The following is a 19722-nucleotide window of genomic DNA, read 5'->3' as shown; positions in this document are numbered from 1 at the left end:
GTGAGTACCAGGAACCAGGCAAACCACTAGTGAGTGTTTGGAGAAGTTATTCTCTCCACAGTATCATGTTCAGTGCATGATTACGACCTAGGTTGCTTTCAAGAAACTCATAAGCAACTTACAGTGTTCTAGACTAATCCATGAAATGATACTCAGCATATGAATGTGTGTAGTACAAAGGGTACAGAACATGCCTGTAGACAGTGCAAGAACTCAAAAAGAAAGGGAGAGCAAGGCCAGGCACAGTGGCTCATGCCTGTAATCCCAGCACTTTGGGAGACCAAGGTGGGCAGATCACCTGAGGTCAAGAGTTTGAGACCAGCCTGGCCAACATGGTGAAACCTTGTCTTTACTAAAAATACAAAAAAATTTAGCTGGGCATGGTGGCTCGCACCTGTAGTCCCAGATATTCGGGGAGGCTGAGGCAGGAGAATCTCTTGAATCCAGGAGGCAGAGGTTGCAGTGAGCCAAGATCGTGCCACTGCACTCCAGCCTGGGTGACAGAGGGAGACTCCACCTCAAAAAATAAAATAAAATAAAATAAAATAAAATAAAATAAAAATAAATAAATACATAAATAAAAAGAAAAGAAAGAGAGAGCAAGGTGGTTAAGTATTCTGGGCAGGCCAAGTGAAGCAAGTGGGTCCAACTGAAGCCTTGAAGAACAAGTCGAAATTGGATAGGAGAGAGGGAAGAGCCCTCCAGGGTGGGAGACTAATAGTATAAGGGAAATGAGGAGAGAGAAGCATGGCTTCTAAACTTAATATCTGTGCTAGGTAGAAATGGAACAAACCCAGCTTGCTAACTCCAAGCAGGCTCTGAGTTCTAAAGCAGTAGGTCCTTATATGATAAATTGTATAAGGTAATATCAATAAAATAATCCCAATATTTTCTCTTCCAACAGTGTCTGGGTTATGTGTAACTAAAAACTACCCCCACCCCCAAAAATTATACAGAATAGCAACCTCTGCAAAACATTCTGGTTCTCAAAACATTACTACAATCCTGTCATTCAATATTCTTTTAATGAGACATGCTACATTGTGGCATGTATCAAATATAATCTTTTGTTTGTTTCTGAGATGGAGTTTCACTCTTGTCACCCAGGCTGGAGTGCAGTGGCACAATCTCAGCTCACTGCAACCTCCACCTCCCACATTCAAGAGATTCTCCTGCCTCAGCCTCCCAAGTAGCTGGGATTATAGGAACCCACCACCAAGCCTGGCTACTGGCTAATTTTTGTATTTTTAGTAGAGATGGGGTTTCACCATGTTGGTCAGGCTGTCCTTGAAGTCCTGACCTCAAGTGATCTGCCTACCTTGGCCTCCAAAGTGCTGGAATTACAAGGATGAGCCACTGTGCCCGGCCAAATATAATCTTAAAATGATGACCTTTAATGTTATAAAACAGAATTCAGAGCTAATCATATAACAACTGATTACTGATCAATATTGTTATTCACTGTCTCCTATCTTTCCAGTCATTTAAACCTCACTTCAATCCAGAAAATATTTGAGACAACAATAAAAAAACACATTAAAATAAAAGTGGGAAAATCAAAGTCAAGGGGGGATATAAGATGAGGACTGATTACTACTAAAAATATATGCACCAAAACTGGTAACCACTCATTAAGAAGTGGGCCATAAAAGTGACTCTGAGTTTCCATATAATTAATGCAAAGAGACAACATCATTAGTTAGCAGAATTCAACTTCCATGAGATAAAAATGAAGTTTCTCAGAAGTACAAGTACTCTCCTACAGAATCTCATACAAAGGAGCATCCTAGACTGAATTATTTGTCCTCTATGATGCACTAACAGTAAATACAATAACCAGTTTTGGAGTATTGCCTTTTATAGCATCTTCAATATGGGTCAATGGAAATGCCAAAGTTTAGAGTTCTGTAAAAAGCAATTTACAAAGGACTAAAATTTTGTGATCTTGGTATATAGCTCTTATTTATCTTATATAGCTAAACTAGAGTAATGAATGGATGATGTTTTTTCCCAAGCAATTCTCCACTAATAGTAAATTTTTTTTGCATCTGAACTCTTAAAAAAAGTATTAGGTAACATAGATTGCGATTCAATTGTCTGAACATTCCAAATGTCAAATCTAAGGAGTAGTTCCTGTGCTTAAACAGTTGACTGCACTGTAGAGAGAGGTGAGCAGCCGCCAGAACATGTGCTACCTCAACATGGAAGTGAGCCTGGATCATGGGCAGGGGTGAAAGTTTCCTATTGCCTTCAGAAAATAATTTTGGATTTGCTCCCAACACATATGCCAATCAGGATTTGAGGTCTTAAAGTTCTTAACCATACAGCAATGCTGTCATTTCAGCCTGGAAAAAAATTTTAAGCATGTGTAGCCAAGGTATTCTGTGAATATGAAAATATCGTAAAGTTGAGCTGGGTGCAGTGGCTCATGTCTGTAATCCCAGCTACTTGGGAGGCTGAGGTGGGAGGACTGCTTGAGCCCAGGGGATTGAGGCTGCAGTGAGCCATGATGGTGTCACTGCACTCCAGCCTGGGCAACAGAGCAAGACCCTGTCTCAAAAAATAAATAAATAAAAATAAAGGAGAGAAAATATTGAACCAAAGCACATTATCATTTATCATAATCCTGTGACAAACAATAGTGAGGCACTGAAAACGGCAATAAAAGATAAATGCAGAATTTCTAGAGTTATATCCAATAAGAGTATAATTACCTGGCCTGGAACAATAGTATGTGTGAAAAGTTTATTCAGTTCCACCAATTTATTGGGAGTGATGTTAAATTTCAGTGCTATGGAGTTTAGGGTGTCCTGGTTTCCAGCCTAGAATAATCAAACAAGTAAGAGTCAATAAATAAAGCAAAAAAAATTAATTTTGATAGATACTATTAATTTATCTGCAATATGAATAAATAATAAACTAATAGTTCCATCAAGATAGACTATAAGAAAGAATGAATACATTGTCAATTCTTAATAAAATCATTTTACAGCAAAGTCTTAAATGCAATTCATTTCTGGGCTTCCTCATTTTCAAATTTCACTGTCCCCTAATAGATTTCTAATTTTACTTTGGTGCAACTTAGGCGCATGAAGTAAAGGTCCGTGAGCTGTAATGAAGACTACAACAAGAAAAGAAATACAATGTACACAGAGTCCCCACCCTCAGGGGAAGTGGGGCTACTTTCTCTCTTATAATTTTCTGTCTATTTGCATGACTTTTCCATATACTATAAACTGCTGGCTTGTATGGCAAAGCTGGCAAAATGTTTTCTCCTGGGCTCAGCACACTGCTTGATACATGGAGGGTACTCAAAAAGTTGATGAATGAATACTGTGAAAGCAAGGAAATCAGAAAGAAATTCAGATTAGCTACAATAATTGTTCACTATCATTAAAACCACACTTTTCTATGGTCAAATTAGTGTTATTCTCTAAATCTGTAAAACTTGTGACATATGTCCCAGGTATACACTTTTCTTTCCTTCTGAGGAGGAACAGGAATAGAGGGCAGTGAGGAGATGAGAAACTTCACAGGAAAACAGCTCTACCCAGAAAAAAAGTTGGCTCCCTGATGTCATGTCAACATCCCAGGACAAACTCCCTGATCAGAGCTGCCAGATAGACTTGCTAGTGGGAGGTCACTCTGATGAATGTCACTGAGAAGTTCCGATTGATAGCCCTGGGTCAAGACTGGTATAAGTTCTTTGTAAGCAGAACTGGCTCCACCAGGTGAGCCTTGAATTATGTGGAGATGTGAGGAGGCTGAAGGAAGATGTGGACTGGTGAAAGGGTAGAGATGTAGGAGGAGAATTAAACCCATCGCTGCCTTCAGTATCAGAGGTCCAACTACTAGATGAACTGTCTCAGACTAATCAAAGGTTACGGTTACAGATTACATTGAAACAGCCTCAAAGCCCTTCTGGAACAAGTTAGGATATATTATATGTAGTATGTATAATTTTTTAAATCACTAAAGTAAACAACATATGCCACTACTTCTACCCTAGGCAAAACCATCTCCACTAAAAACAAAGTTAAAAAATATTTTTAATACTGTATTATATATTTGTATACTATATTCATATTGTTATGAGTAAACTTGTAAAACATACACTGTATAGGGGGATCAGAGTAAGAAAAACTTTAACAATCTGCAGTTATTAAAGACAAGACATACATGTAGAATTAGGGCAAAGACCCCGAGAGGGATGTTGGTATCATCAAATGACTGAAACTAAGCCAGAATGCTTGATCATCCACAGCTCAGGAGTAATAAAAGCAATCGGGTAAGTGCTAGCAGGCTCTTTAAACACAAAATTATATGAGTTACCTTTTATTTCCAACGACAAGCACAAAACCAACTTGTCAAATAAAACTAATCTCCATAACATGAAACAGAGAGGTAGGCATACCTGCATTATTGACTTGATCACTTGTTAATATTTAATTAATTCGGAGTTTGATTTTTTTTTTTTTTTTACTGTCACTACATTATTCAGTATATACTATATGAAGTAACTCCTGGCAAAAGCACCTCTCCATTCTTTGGAGGAGCATGTGAATAAAGGTGCTAGACACATACAGATCTTAACGATTATGGCTTTAGAAGTAATATTGTTATTAATAATAAATAATTGAATCCAATACTTCTTGAGTGCCTATTTTGAGGTAAGGCACTATTCTAGGTGTTATGAGAATCAACAGTATATTTTAGACAATGGTAATATAAGATATAATCATCCCAAATCCTTTCTAAAAATGACTATGCTTATAAACTTTAGAAAGATGTCTAGAGACGTTCACAGGGCATTGATCATGAAAGCCTGTGACAGAGATCTTCAATGTGACTCTACAGAGGCTTGCAGATTTACTATTGCAAAAGAAACACCAGCAAAGAATTAGATCTTGCTGCCTGTCTTATATAGGGTCTGGCATTGCTTACAAATAATGACTATAAAATAAGTACACATTAGGAAAATACAACCAGGCAATGGCAATAGTACTTAATTTCTTCTTAGAAGTCAAAGAGAACACTCCTCAAGAGTGCTATTTAATAGTGAATTAAAATATATCTACAACTGAGTCCCCACTTTGTGCCAAGCCTAGGATACATAAGATACAACTCCCGGCCTCCAGGAGCTTATGATGCAGTGACAGAGATGAGCACATGGCACACAGTGTGGAGTTGTAGTAATGAACACACACCTAGCATTGTTCATCTACTGCTCAACAATATGGAGATCTATACCCTGCAAGTTACCAGGAATATAATGGTGAACAAAGAGATGTCTAATCTCTCTTCATGGATATATGAATTAAAGCATGAGATAGAGATTAAAATAACAACACGCTAATGAATTAATAATGTTAAACTGAGATAAATTAAGTTAAGCAACATGATTCTACGAGAATGTTAAAAAAGGGATATGGCCTAGACTGGCTGGAAAAATCACAGAAGGTAGTAACGAACATGGAGAGTAAGGGGATGAAGATGTCAAGAATTAAGTTCTAGCCTGCACAAATGTAGGAATGATGGAGCCATTGTTTCTTGAAAGACGACCAAGCATGGAGGACCAGGTGGATATGTTGAGTAGCCAAGTGAGTACATAGCTTTGGAACTTAGAAAGAATGTCTGGGTTGGTGACCTAAAAGTGGTAGTCCCTGTTTATATCAAAAATAATTCAAGTCATCAGTTTGTTTGGAGGTTCTAACAGGGCAACACAGTTACTAGAATACCCGTGACCCAAGAAATGTCCTCCTCTATTGGGGAAGGTCATCCTCTTCATCCAAGCTCCAGAGGGATGCACATGGAGTGTTGGGGGAAGAAAGGGATACCTGCCTAGTCAGCCAGATCAGCCTAAACAATGCTGGTGGTCAACAGGGTGATGGATGTTGCAGCCAGATCACCCTCACATTCTCAATTCACTGGTTTATTTGAGATTGACCAGGGAGAAAATATGGAGGAAAAAGAAATGACCTAAAACTGGTCTTAAGAAGCTTGATTGTTTAATGGGTACACAAGAGGAATGCAGCCAAGGGGCAGGATGTGTCAGGGAAAACCATTATATAAATGTAGTGCTATTAACAAACATTTATACCACCTTGGTTATACTTACAGTGTATTCCATAGTCCCATGGGGCTTCTGAACCACCATCTTCTTCTCTTTTTTATCATGTGTTTTGTTTTGATTGTCATCTGAAGAATAAATTGTATGTAAATGAATAATTTCATTTTCAGGGACTGAAGCCAGGGTAAAACTACCATATATAGAAACCCACTTTCAAATCAACTGACAAAAAGACACTAATAGGAAAATGGACTCAGGGCACAAATAGATCATACTCATAAAAGCACACTATTCGTCCTGAATAAATGATTAATATTAACTATAATTAAACAATATAAATAAAAACAATGAGGTAATGTTTACAGTTACTAATGGTTTAAATGATAATGTGTAATGATTATGAAGTTAGAGTAAAACCAGCAGAGTTACCATATAAATGATGCCTAATGTAAATGAGTACAGTCCTTTTAGAAAGTGATTTGGCAATATGTAACAATAGCCATAGAAAGGTTCATTCTGAATCAGTAATCCTTCTCTTAGGAATTTATCCTAATGACAAATTCAAAAGAAGAAAAAGGCTATATATCAACATATGGTTACTGCAGTACTATTTATAACAATGAAAACAAAAAGAATACGTCCAACAACATACTAAGTTGGACCATGGATTTTACTATTTTTTGGGCTTTTTTTGAGACAGAGTCTCACTCTGTCACCCAGGCTGGAGTGCAGTGGCATGATCTCGGCTCACTGCAACCTCTGTCTCCCGGGTTCAAGCAATTCTTCTGCCTCAGCCTCCCGAGTAGCTGGGATTACAGGTGTGCGCCACCATGTCCGGCTAATTTTTGTATTTTTAGTAGAGACAGGGTTTCGCCATGTTGGCCAGGCTTGTCTCAAACTCCTGACCTCAGGTGATCCGCCCACCTCAGCCTCCTGAAGTGTTGGGATTACAGGTGTCAGCCACCACATCCGGCCAGATTTCACTGTTTTTAAAGGTCAAAAATGGCCAACCATTGGCACCTGCATATGATTCAACCTAACTGTCAGGGTTAAATACATCTCAATATATTAATTCAGATATCAGAAACCCCAGAACCATACTGCAATAGATAAAAATGTGACAAAAAGAATATAAAATTGAATTAACCATGAAAAGGTGCTCCAACCTGTATGTGATCAGAAAAATGCAAATGAAAACAATGTATCATTTTATACCTATTAGCCTGGTAAAATCAGAAAGCTGTATAATTCCAATGTTGACAGAAATGTGAACCACTACAAGGAATGTAAACTGTTCAGTCATTCCAGAGAATTAAGTATATATAGCTCATATGACCTAGCAATTTAACTCACAGATAAGCATCCTCTCCCAACAGGTATATACTTTATGTACATCATAAGGGACCTGCTGAAGGATGTTCATCACAGTATTATCTATGGCAATGGGGAGCTAGAGGGTAAATAAAGCATGGTAGGTAAGCTCTGAGATTCCAGAGCAATTAGATTCCAGCAATTAGGAATAACAAGCCAGAAATATACACCAAAAGGGTAAACAGGTTTACATCAAGAAAAACTGAATGGGATGTTAGCATCCATCTGTTTTAAACATACATCACAGGTGGACACTAAAAAAAACACATAAATAATTTTCATAGGTAGATAAAAATAAAAACCTATATACATTGAACACAATAGAATAGTGTGAAGTGGGGGAAGAAATGGGAGTGGAGAATGAGAATAAAAGGGAATGAATGATAAATGACAAGAAGCCTGGCTTGGACCAGTAATGATAGACCACGATCTGAGAAGGGTGATTAACTCAGCCCCCTATGTCTGAGGTCCTACCAGCACACATACACACACACGGAAATGTCTCAACGGTATCATTTCATCTATATCACAAACATGGGGGTCCTAGATGAAGACTGAGGGGTGACATAGAAACATGAACATAGTTGATTCACATAGGATTTATCTGACTTTTAAATATTTCCTTTAAATTATTTAAAAATTAAAGCTACGAGGAAAAAATAAATTTAAATAGATGCTTCCATTACAGTCCTGTTCTAGTCATCCGTATCTTCAAATCAGAACCATTCACAGAGCCAAAGAGACCCTGAACATTCCTCTAGACTATAAAAAAAGATCTCCCTACCTACAGGCAACCACACCTAAATTACTTCAGGAAGACAGGACTATTGACTATGTTTTTAGATCTCCAGATAAGGAGATTCAAAAGTGCAATCACCATATTTTACGAATCTTATGACGGAACAAATGTAAAAACTAGTTTGTGTAGTTCTTGGCAGATAAGCAATAAAACATTAACAATACTCATCTTTCTTTCCTTCTAAAGAATCTGAAAAATTTTAATTGTTTGTTTTTGCTTTGTTTATGTGGTAGATGAATACCCCAGGCTAATTCTTCCCATAGTTCCTTTTGGGATTAGGTTAAGTGTTGTTCATTCCTTTTAATATCTCAGCTCCATTTTCTTTGTTGCATACTTCTGCCCTTCTTGCTGTCATCATAAACAGCTGTCACTTTAGGTCTTCGTGCTTTCAGAATAATCTCTTTATATCATTTTGTAGGTAGCTTCCTATTTCTAGAGCCCACAGTATGCTTCCTTCTTCCCATATCTGGCAGCTTCTGGCCAACGCCCTTCCATAAGCTGTAGCTAGATATCTCTGGTCCCAATGGGGAGCACTACTAAAAGCCACCAACTGGTGACAGTTTACATATTGCACAGCTACAAAAGAAAAATACGTGTTTGCTGAGCCTTTCAGGATAAACTTAACTATGTTCACCTGAATTAGTACAAAAATTAAATTACCTTCCTTTGCCACAGGTGGGTAGGCTAGAAAAATGTCAAGCATGTAATATTACTAAAGGAAAAACAAAACAAAACAAAAAAAAACGCCTTCCCTTCAGAGTCTAAGATGTTGAGATCATGGAGGTAAAGACCGTGATGATGCACCCATCCTTAAATGTCTTGTGTCTTTTTTTTTTTTTTTTTTTTTCTGAGAGAGGGTCTCCCTCTGTCACCCAGGCTGGGGTGCAGTGGTACTAACATGACTCACTGCAACCTCCACTTCCCAGACTCAAGCAATCCTCCCACCTCAGCTTCCCAAGTAGCTGGGACTACAGGCTCATGCCACCACACCAGGTTAATTTTTGCATTTTTTGTAGAGACAGGGTTTCACCATGTTGCTCAGGCTGTTCTCAAATTCCTGGGCTCAAGTGATCTGCCCGCCTTGGCCTCCCAAAGTGGTGGGATTACAGGTGGGAGCCACTGCACCTGGCCTTGTCTTGTATATATAGTTGAATAAACCTTCCAGTACAGATGAATAAGCCTGATGAGTTTGATTGTGAGGCAACACTTTTCACTGATGTAACATCACACCAGGCAAATCATGTGCACCTGCCAAAGCCACAAGGCAAATACTATGTTTTACAGCTGGCTCAATAGAGAAGCAAAGAGGATATAATTTAATTGTCTTTATATCATTATAGCTCAAGGCAAGGTTTCATATTGCTTCAGAAATAATTGTTTTGCAGTGAGTTGAAAAGATGGTTAACTATGTGTCTCAATGAGCGAAGTCCTGTGTGTCTAGGACTGGGTGCTGCAGCATATAGTCCACAAAGCACTGGAGGTGCTTCTGGCCCTGGCGAGATCTAGGACGAGGCATGAGCTGCAATGGGAAAGGACCGCCCCATTGTGCTTTAGAATGGTGCTCCAACCCTAGTGTTTTAGGTAAGGATCCATACCCATCCCAAAGGGGGCAACTGTCTTCCAATGACACTGACCTTTCCAACTTCAGGTCTCCTCACAGACCTTTCTACCTACCCAAATTCTCACCCTCCCCCTATGTACAAGAACCTGAGGCAAATGACGCAAAAGTATCTACTGCCAAGGGAAAAGTTGGCCAAGTGTCCCTCAGAAGCCATTTAGAGCAAACTGAACCTCATACTTGCCCACCTCTGAAATAAAGTCTTCAGAGCAGGTTTTCCCCGGTCCAATAAGGAGTACCTGTAACAAAACTGAGCAAACCCCTAGAGGAATAAAACACAGGTCCTTCAGCCTAGCCCATTTCTTTCTGCATAAATCCTGGAGGTAAGAGCTGGAATGGGGAGGAAGAATGGGGTACCTGTGTTGACCTCAACCCAAGTGGATCTTGGTGCCCTGTCCATAAGTCCTGCTACCTCCCTTGCCACACCATAAAAGGGCCTGGAGTGTCCAGAACACAAGACTCTAAGATCCTGCATCTGAGATAATCACCAATACAAGTTTACAGAAAGAAGACTCCCCTCTCTCTCCCATGAACTGGGGCTAAAAGAAGATGCTACCTAGCAGTATGCCTGGGGCCTGGAGGGGCATGACAGCCAGATGTGAAGATATCCCTTGTAGTGGTGATACTGAAGTCTTGGATGAGGCTATGACATCAAGAGAATGAATAAATTTTAAGAGGAGGCCTGAAGTTTGAGAACAGAAACTAAGGAAGGCTTAGATTTAAGGACTGAAAAAAATATGGCTGATATAAAGGGGGAAAAGCAATTAGAGGGATGGGAAAATGAATGCAATGTCACAGAGGCCATGGAAAAACGGAAGGTGGTGTTGACACTGTGAAATGCTGAACAGAGGTCCAGAGATGGACACCCGGAAATGGATGACTGGAATTCACAGAGAGGTTTTGAAAGTAAAGGGAGCTCAAGACAGATGCTGTCAACATCACCAGTAGAGTAGGGGTAAGGTCATCTACTAAAATGTAGTGGAGTAAAGACAGGACTGAGGGAGTAAGAGTAATGAGATTTGGAAGAGTTACCATGGCAAAAATGAGGTTTCAAAAATGTGAACATTAAGAAGTAACACTATACTCTGGGGTGGGGGTCTCAACACCGGGGTAACAGGCCACATAAGAAGTAAGCAAATAAGTGGCTACCTGTGTGGTTATGATGCACAGAGCAAGGCAGCTGGAGCTGGATGAGCAGTGGCTGAGATACAGGTAGTGAGATGTTGGAATAGTTAGGGGAATGGCATGATGAACTAGTTTCCTACTGTTGCTATAACAAATTACTACACACTTGTGGTTCAAAATAAAGCATAAACACAGATTTATTATTTTACAGTTCCATAGATTAGAAGTCTGGCATGGGTCTCACTACTTTCCTTCTGGAGGGAGAGTAGGGGAGGACTGGTTCCCTTGCCTTTTCTCTCTCTTGGAAGTGGGCTACTTTGGGCCCTGGAAGCAGGGCCTTGAGCCCTGGTTTTTCTCCGAACCAGCATATCTAGCCAGTTCTGCATCTGCAGGAAGCTTCAGCCAAGGCCCTGCTTTCACCCGCAGAGCCAGCAACGCTGCCTGAGTAGTCTCACGTGCTCTCTCCTGCCTCACTCTTTCACTTTTAAGGTCCCTTGTGATTGCACTGGGCCACGTTGATAGCCCTGGAAAATCTCCTTAAGGTCAGCTGATTAGCAACCTCAATTTCATCTACAGCCTTGGTTCACCTTTGCTATGTAACCTAACAGGTTTGGGGAAATAGGACATGGACATCTTTAGGGGGTCATTAGTCTGCCTGTCACAATTGGAGAACAGATCTGTGGGAAAAGACAAAAAAAGAAATTGAGATTCAAATAAGAGATTTTTGAGTACCAAAGTAGTGATGTGAGATGTGGACATTGAGTATGCTGGTGGGGGGAAGACTGGGGAGGGTGTCAAGAAACGAACTGGCCAGATATGCTGGTTCTGAGAAAAACCAGCAAGAACAAGTCAATACATAATGTCCTTCAAACCGGAGCATCTGGCTCCTGTCACAGGCCCCTGGGGACTGGGTGAACTCAGGACAGTGGACATGATTCATTATTGTGCTTGAAAACAGAATCCGTACAGACATCTGTGAATTCTCTGGATCTTGATTTCATAATTTCTACTTAGATATAGGAAGGGAAGAAAAGATAGTACGTAGCCTTTTTTTCTGTTATTAACAAGTATCTGAACAAGCACAGACAGAAGTTTGGAAAATTATCAGGTTTTTAAATTATATCAGGACCAGTTCTGCATGGGGCTTAAACTTACTATGTGCCCCTTCTTTCTTTACTCACCCATGAACGACCAGCTCTCTCCTCCATCTATTTCTATCATAAGAGCATCTGAATGGGGTTCAGGAGGCTGACAGCACAGGACCATCAGTAACTATTGAAGAGGGAGGATGGTTTCTATGACATCCAAATGAGGGGAATTCAAAGAGGCAAAAATTGTCTGTGTCTCTCTAGATTTTTCAAAGAAAGGGGTACCCTGATTTATGAACAGGAGAATCTGTTTCCAATGACAGGCATGTCCCTATAATGGAAACAAATCCATTCAACTATGATTGCTGAAGCAGTTTGATGGTATTAATTATAAAATCAAGTCATGTACCATCTCACTTATGTCATCAAACACCTTTCTGATCACAGGTTGGTTTAGGGGTCAAAATGAGCTGGGTTTAACTAGCAACCCTGACACATTTTCATAGCCGTGTGATATTAATCAAGTTAGCTAAATCTTTGTGCAACGGTTTATCTGTAAAATGAAATGCTGAGAAAATTAAGCTGATTCATACAGTGTTCATCTCAGAGCCTGGCACAGAGCACATGCTTAACAAATGCTATTGTTATTTATAATAATGTAGTCAACACAAGTAAACAGCAATGTGAATAGAGTAGTATGTTAAAACAATTATAAACCATGAGCAAAAAGGTTTCATCCAGAAATACAGCAGGGATATAGTATTAATATGATAAAGCTTTATAAATTGTTTAACGGAGAAAAAGAATCTGATCATTTTGATACATGCTAAAAAAGCATTTGACGAATTAAACAGCCATTATTGTATTTTTAAAAAGAACAAAAAAATTCCAACTGTTAGAAAACTAAGAATAGAGTGAACTTCTTTAATGATGAATATTTATTCTTGATATTCACTAGAAATATGCTTCTGAAAAAGCAATGCAACGCTAAAGAGTATATACGAAAAGGAATTTCTTCATAGGAATGAAAACTGAATGACTTCACGATGTCACTTCCAGGTCTATAGAAGCGGGCTTATTACCGAAACACAGCAGTGGTGAGGCTCCACCCCCAGCTTTCTGGAAGGAAGATTCCAGATGAGCAGAGGGAAAAATACCCCCAGGCACTGCATGAGCTCCACCCCCTTTCTTTGGTTCCAGTTGTGCTAGGAAAGGCCTAAATTGCCTAACAGCAATTCTAGCACAGTGTTTAAGGTTTCTGGGCACGTTATCCACCAATTTAGTGGTATGCACTAAATTACAACATAGAGGCGAACCTAATGTGAGGCTAAACCACAAGTATTTCAGGTCATAAAGAAAAAAGCCTTGTAGTGGAGATAAAAGCAGCAACACTACAAACATAATGGAAACTCCAGGATAAAGAGGGAATCCCTGCCATTCATCAGAGGCTACCTTGCACAGCACCACAAGGCAATCTCTGTGCTCGAATGCACTACAGGTACCCACATGCTCAACGTCTCTTGAGAAATTAAGCACTATTCTAACCTCTCCTAAAGTACACCTGTATAAACTGAGATGAGCTCTTATATCAGAAACCAAAAGGAAAAGAAGTTACTTTTTTTAAAGTAAAACATTACCAATATCAATTTATGGTTTATACCCAACTTTGTTCTGAAATCTAGTCAAAGCAACAGATGAAAAGTTTTAAATACTGAGAAGAAATGAAAATGTGGTCATTAGCAGATAACATAATTGTCTGTGTAAAGAACCAATATTATCATGAAAATGTCAAAAATTCATAAAGTTGTTCACTAAGGTGGCCAGATATAATAATTTTTTATTTTTGTAACAGAAGCATAATTGGAAAAGTCCCAGGTAGAGTGGTATCAAACTATATAACATCTAGGAATAAATATAACAAGACAATGACAAGATATACATAAAGAAAATTAAAATGCTTAACTGAAGTGTCTAAATGGATATAATACTCCTAAGTAGGAAATCTCATCTTTAAATAAATATTTCACTTTTTTCAAATTCATGTTTAAATGCAATTTAAATAAAAAATAATTTTTTATGGCAAAGGAACAGTTTCCAAATTGAAAACCATGCTTATCTAGAAGCACAAATACATAAGACTATCCAAAATTATTTTTCAAAGAGAAGTGAGGGTAAGCACACTCTAATGATGTTGAAACACATGATTATAAAGCCACAGCAATTAAAACATTGCAGTGACATCACCAAAAAACAGAAATTTGGTGAAAATAAAAGCACCATTATAGATGAGAAGAGGCTGGATTTCCCCATAAATATCATGTAACTTAATGCTGGAAGGAAGGTTTTGGCATCAGATGGACTGTGAATGAGAGTCCTGGTCTACCATCTGCTCACTAGGTAACCTTGGGGAAGTAACTTAAAGACAGTCTCCCAGTGCACAAAATGGAGACACTACTGGATTCCCAGAGAGTTACCGTAAGAATTTGATAAGGTGATTCAGAAAAAGCACTTTGCAATGTGCACAGTAAGGGTTCAAGGGACTTTAAGGATTATAATTAAATGAAGCTAGGTGAATAATGGCTAAGATTTGGAGAAAAATTTGGACCACTCTCAAATCAATGCAGAGAGATTCAAGACTGAATAGCAAAAAATAAAGTTATATATCTTTTTTTTTCCTTTTTTTTGAGATGGAATTTCGCTCTTGTTGTCCAGGCTGGAGTGCAATGGTGTGATCTCGGCTCATCACAAACTCCGCCTCACGGGTTCAAGCGATTCTCCTGCCTCAGCCTCCTGAGCAGCTGGCATTACAGGCATGTGCCACCATGCCCAGCTAATTTTGTATTCTTAGTAGAGACGGGGTTTCTCCATGTTGGTCAGGCTGGTCTCAAACTCCTGACCTCAGGTGATCCGCCCGCCTCAGCCTCCCAAAGTGCTGGGATTACAGGTGTGAGCCACTGTGCCCGGCCTAAAGTTATATGTCTTTGAAGAAAATATAGCACTTATATTTGCCTAAAGAAATATCTTCTTGGCCAGGTGCAGTGGCTCACACCTGTAATCCCAGAACACTGGAAGGCTGAGGTGGGAGGATTGCTTGAGGACAGGAGTTCAAGACATGCCTGAGTAAGATGGGCAGACCCTGTGTCTACAAAAGAAAAAAAAGAAAGAAAGAAAATATAAAAATTAGCCAGGCGTGGTGCTACATGCCTATAGTCCCCACTACTTGGGAGGCTGAGGTGGGAGCATCGCTTGAGCCCAGGAGTTTAGGGCTACAGTGAGCTATGATTGCACTACTACACTCCAGCCTGGACAACAGAGAGAGAGAGACCCTGTCTTTAAAAAACATAAAATAAATAAATTTTAAAAAGAAATAATACCTTCTCTATTGGCGATGCACACATCTCAAATTATTGACCTGACTCGATAAAAAGCACAATTAAAACATTCAGTATTGTTATGTAGCACTTTAAGAGAAACCTAAAGTATAAGCTGTTATAATTAAATTAAAAAAAAAAGATGTGTCAGGGAAGAATGAACCCTATACTCAATATGAACTCTGTTTTAACCTGTGGCACAAAGGAAAATGTCATGCAGTACATGTTACCTACCTTCCTTCCTTCAAGCAAGTCACAGGCAACATAGTTCTCAACTAAAATGAGTCATACTGTGCTAAAATCTAAAATGCAAGGCTTAAAGCACAGGGAAGTTACCAATCTTATAAAACGTTTTGCTCTAGAATCTACTACTGCACTCAGCATGGAGAAGGTCCTCCTCATTTGTGGAAACAAGTCAGGCTTTGGTGCCAAAGAGGGCAGGGTATGAATCCTGGCTGCATGCTAGCCAACAGTGGATCCCCGGCCAGTTACTCAGCTTCTCAGTTTTTACGTTTGTAAAACAGGCTACATTTTTTGTAGCAGATCATGATAAGTCCTAAATTAAATAGTGAAATAAAGGATCTAACACAAAGGAGACATTCATGGAAAATAGTTATTTCTGCTCCTCCTCGTGTCTGATGTTGCTTCTCCTCCTCTTCTTACCCTCTTTCCCACCCTCCAAAATACTTTATTGAAAACAGCTTTTTCTTTTCATAAATGGATCAAGGACCTAATTGTGCACATGAACACTTCAGAAGAAAACAGAAGAAATATGAAAGCCAATTTCACATGAATCAAAACTATATACAGCCATTTTCTTAGTACATTCAGGCTGCTATAACAAAATACCATAAACTGGTGGCTTAGAAACAACAGGAATTTATTTCCCAGAGTTCTGGACACTAGGAAGTCCGAGATCAAGAACTCGGCGTATTTTCCTCTCATCCTGGCTCGTAGATAGCGCATTCTCAACCAGGCAGCTCTCTGAAGTCTCTTTGCTAAGAACACTAATCCCAATCATGAGGTCGCCACCCATATGGCCTCATTACTTCCTAAAGGTCCCACCTCCTGATACTATCACGTTGGGAAGTAGGATTTCAACATATAAATTTGGGGGTGGGTGGGGGGACACAAATATTCAGATCATAGCAGTGATTTAAAAACACAAATAAATTAAAAAAAAAAAATAAAGGTCATCCATTTTCCCTCCAATCAGAGAGACTGATGTTTGCATTCTGGTGAATACACTTCTAGAAATTCTCTATACCTCTTTTTATATGCATGTAGGTGAATTATTTTTTTAAACAAAAATGGAATCATAATCAGTAACTATTGTCAACCGACTTTTTTACTGTAGTATTTGGTGAAAATTTCCCATATCATTAACTATTTTTCTACTTCATTTTAAAATGGCACATAGTATTCCATTTTATATCATTTATGTTATTTTTCATATTCCTGCTACTTTAAACAATGCAATGATAGTTACTGCAGTTAAATCTTCTAATATGCTCATGACTGTTTGCTTAGGATGAATTTCTAAAAACAGAATTGTTGGGTCAAAGAGTATGCAAAAAGGGTCTTGATAAAAACGGCCAAACTGCCCCCCCCAAAAAAAAACCTGACCACATCACTCTTCAACCATCAATGTATTTGCTAAGATTTGAATGTGATGTTCCCCCAAAATTCATATGTTGAAATCCTCACCCACAAGTGTGTGGTATTAGGAAAAGGGGCCATTGAGGGGTGGTTAGGTCATCTTGGCAGTACTCTCATGGATGGGATTATTGCCCTTATAAAAGAGGCCAAAGACCCCTCCTCACCCTTCTACCATGTGAGCTCAGAGTGAGAGGATGGTGGTCTATGAGGATATGGGCTCTCAACACACTCCACATTTGCCAGTGCCTTAATCTTGGACTTTCCAGCCTCCAGAACTGTGAGAAATACATTTCTGTTATTTATAAGCCACTCAGTTATATGGTATTTTGTGGATCGAGCAGGCCAAAGACAGAATTAGAGTATTTTTCCTCTTTTATCCTTCCTAGTTTACTTCTAATTTAATTTTTCAAAGCTTAAAACCCCTGACTGTACTTAGTTTATTTGTTGTCTTTCCCTCAGCCCAAACCACATTTGGGCATTTCTCTTACAATGAGATTTTTTATAATGCAAGTGAATATAACAAGACAGATTAAGTAGGGTATGAGATTTGCATTACGCAGACTACTATGATTATAATGGAACTAAACTCTGAGTTCAAGCTCACACACAGTACAACAGGCTTGTTAAGATACAGTTGCTTTTGTATAGTGACTGTACCTTTTTGTTTCAACAATGACAAGAATGGGTTACAAAATATTGTGTTAATTAGAGTGCTGGGGCTGTGAGAGGTCAGGAAAGGAGTGTCCCTTGAAACAAAGCTGGTGCAATCACAGGTGTACTCAGGGGTGTTTGTTTTACAGCTACTTAACTGTGAACATTCATGCTCCCTAACTACTGGAGTTTCTAAGGAAATATAACTGATTTCTAGATTCTAAATTCCTTTTCCCTTTTGGAACAATTTTCTACAGAACACGGTTTACCATATTTTTAATATTTTTAGTTTTTAAGTAAAGTAGGGTTTTTTGTTTGTTTTTTTGAGACGAAGTCTCACTCTGTCACCCAGGTTGGTATGCAGTGGCACAATCTTGACTCACTGCAACCTCCGCATCCTGGGTTCAAGCGGTTCTCTTGCTTCAGCCTCCCCAGTAGCTGGGACTACAGGCATGCACCACATGTCCAGCTAATTTTTTTGTATGTTTAGTAGAGACGGGGTTTCACCATGTTGGCCAGGCTGGTCTTGATCAGGTGATCTGCCTGCCTTGGCCCCTCAAAGTGCTGCGATTATAGGTATGAACCACCACACCTAGCCACAGGTAAAGTAGTTTTTGCCAACAGTGTGAATGGAAAAGTCAATAATGTTGAAAATGTTATCAAACATTTTCAAAAGTGATGATGTAGAAAACAGAAAAAAGAGAGAGAAAAAAAGCAGCAACAGTCCACTGAAGCCCACAGTGGCAAAAATGCCATTCACGTGGGCACTGCCAAAATGATCTAATTTGTTCATAAATTTGTTTAAGGTAATCTACAACCCAAAAGGTCTCTTTCTTGAGTTCTTCTATGTCTGAGAATGTCTTGTCTTTGACCTTGAAAAACAGCTTTTGCCTCATAAGTCTGAAGAGATTTTAATTCCTTTGGCATTCACCACTATGAAGAAGTCTGTTTCTTTTTTCTTTGCTCCTTTGTAGATAATGTTTTAAAAAGATCATCTCTTTATCATTTATTCATGACCTGTAAACATTTGCTACAGTTATTCAGAGGACTGAGTATTCCCCATAATTCTGCCTAACTAAGGTAAGCTCTTATTTCTCCACTTAGGCATGAGTTTTAGCTCATGAAAGCATCTTCTTATCTGATTCCAGCTTTGATGACTGTTTTTACTCCCGTGGTTCTATCCTCTTCACCAAGAACACCTTTGATCCTCAGACTCTTCATTCACGTCTCCCCTACCTGTCATCTTATCACTTTCTTTTTTTTTTTTTTTTTTTTTTTTGAGAAAGAGTTTCACTCTTGTTGCCCAGGCTGGAGTGCAATGGTGGAATCTCGGCTCACTGCAACCTCCACCTCCTGGGTTCAAGTGATTCTCCTGCCTCAGCCTCCTGAGTAGCTGGAATTACAGGCATGTGCCACCACGCCCAGCTAATTTTTGTATTTTTACTAGAGACAGGGTTTCTCCATGTTGGTCAGGCTGGTCTCGAACTCCTGAACTCAGGTGATCCACTCACCTCCGCCCCCCAAAGTGCTGGGATTATAGGCGTGAGCCACCACGCCCAGCTTCTCTTATCACTTTCATTCCTTCAGCCACACTGCATGCTTTCTGGGGGCACACCTCAGGTTTGTCCTCTCACCACCCAGGTGTGTCACGAAAACACTCATTTGACTTCATTGATGGTCCCAAGAAGCACAGGCCTAACTATTTTCATCCAAATAATTTCCATTTATTTTATACCCAAATCTCATTCTGCTTGATTAAAAAAAAATATTAATTGGATTCTTGGCATCCTTTTTCTACATGAAAATCCATTTTAATCCTGTATTCTTTGATGTTTTAAGATCTAAAGTACCAGGACGATCATTACTTTTGAACAGAAGAGCAATGTTATTAGACATTTGTGGCTTGACCTGTTTATGTTTAGAAGTTTATTTATCAAATATAACATAACTTTGGCTCTCTGAACTTGCCA

The 19722-nt window shown here is 39.1% G+C and overlaps 1 protein-coding gene across 8 annotated transcripts in view; it reads right to left on the bottom strand.

Moving 5' to 3' along the window:
• NCOA7 (nuclear receptor coactivator 7) overlaps window positions 1–19722 on the bottom strand; it is a 146958-nt gene that overhangs the window by 50095 nt on the left and 77141 nt on the right. For all 8 annotated transcript variants that reach the window (XM_034962810.4, XM_034962808.3, XM_063605449.1 and 5 more), the window contains 2 exons: window positions 6119–6198; window positions 2715–2822 (listed from right to left, as the gene is read on the bottom strand). In XM_034962810.4, the coding sequence (XP_034818701.1) occupies window positions 2715–2822; window positions 6119–6198 (188 nt within the window). The remainder of the gene's footprint in view (window positions 1–2714; window positions 2823–6118; window positions 6199–19722) is intronic.

Source organism: Pan paniscus, chromosome 5, assembly GCF_029289425.2.
Source record: "Pan paniscus chromosome 5, NHGRI_mPanPan1-v2.0_pri, whole genome shotgun sequence".
NCBI classification, from domain to species: domain Eukaryota; kingdom Metazoa; phylum Chordata; class Mammalia; order Primates; family Hominidae; genus Pan; species Pan paniscus.
Note: the sequence above shows the minus strand (reverse complement) of the source record. Positions and strands in the feature narration are given on the sequence as shown.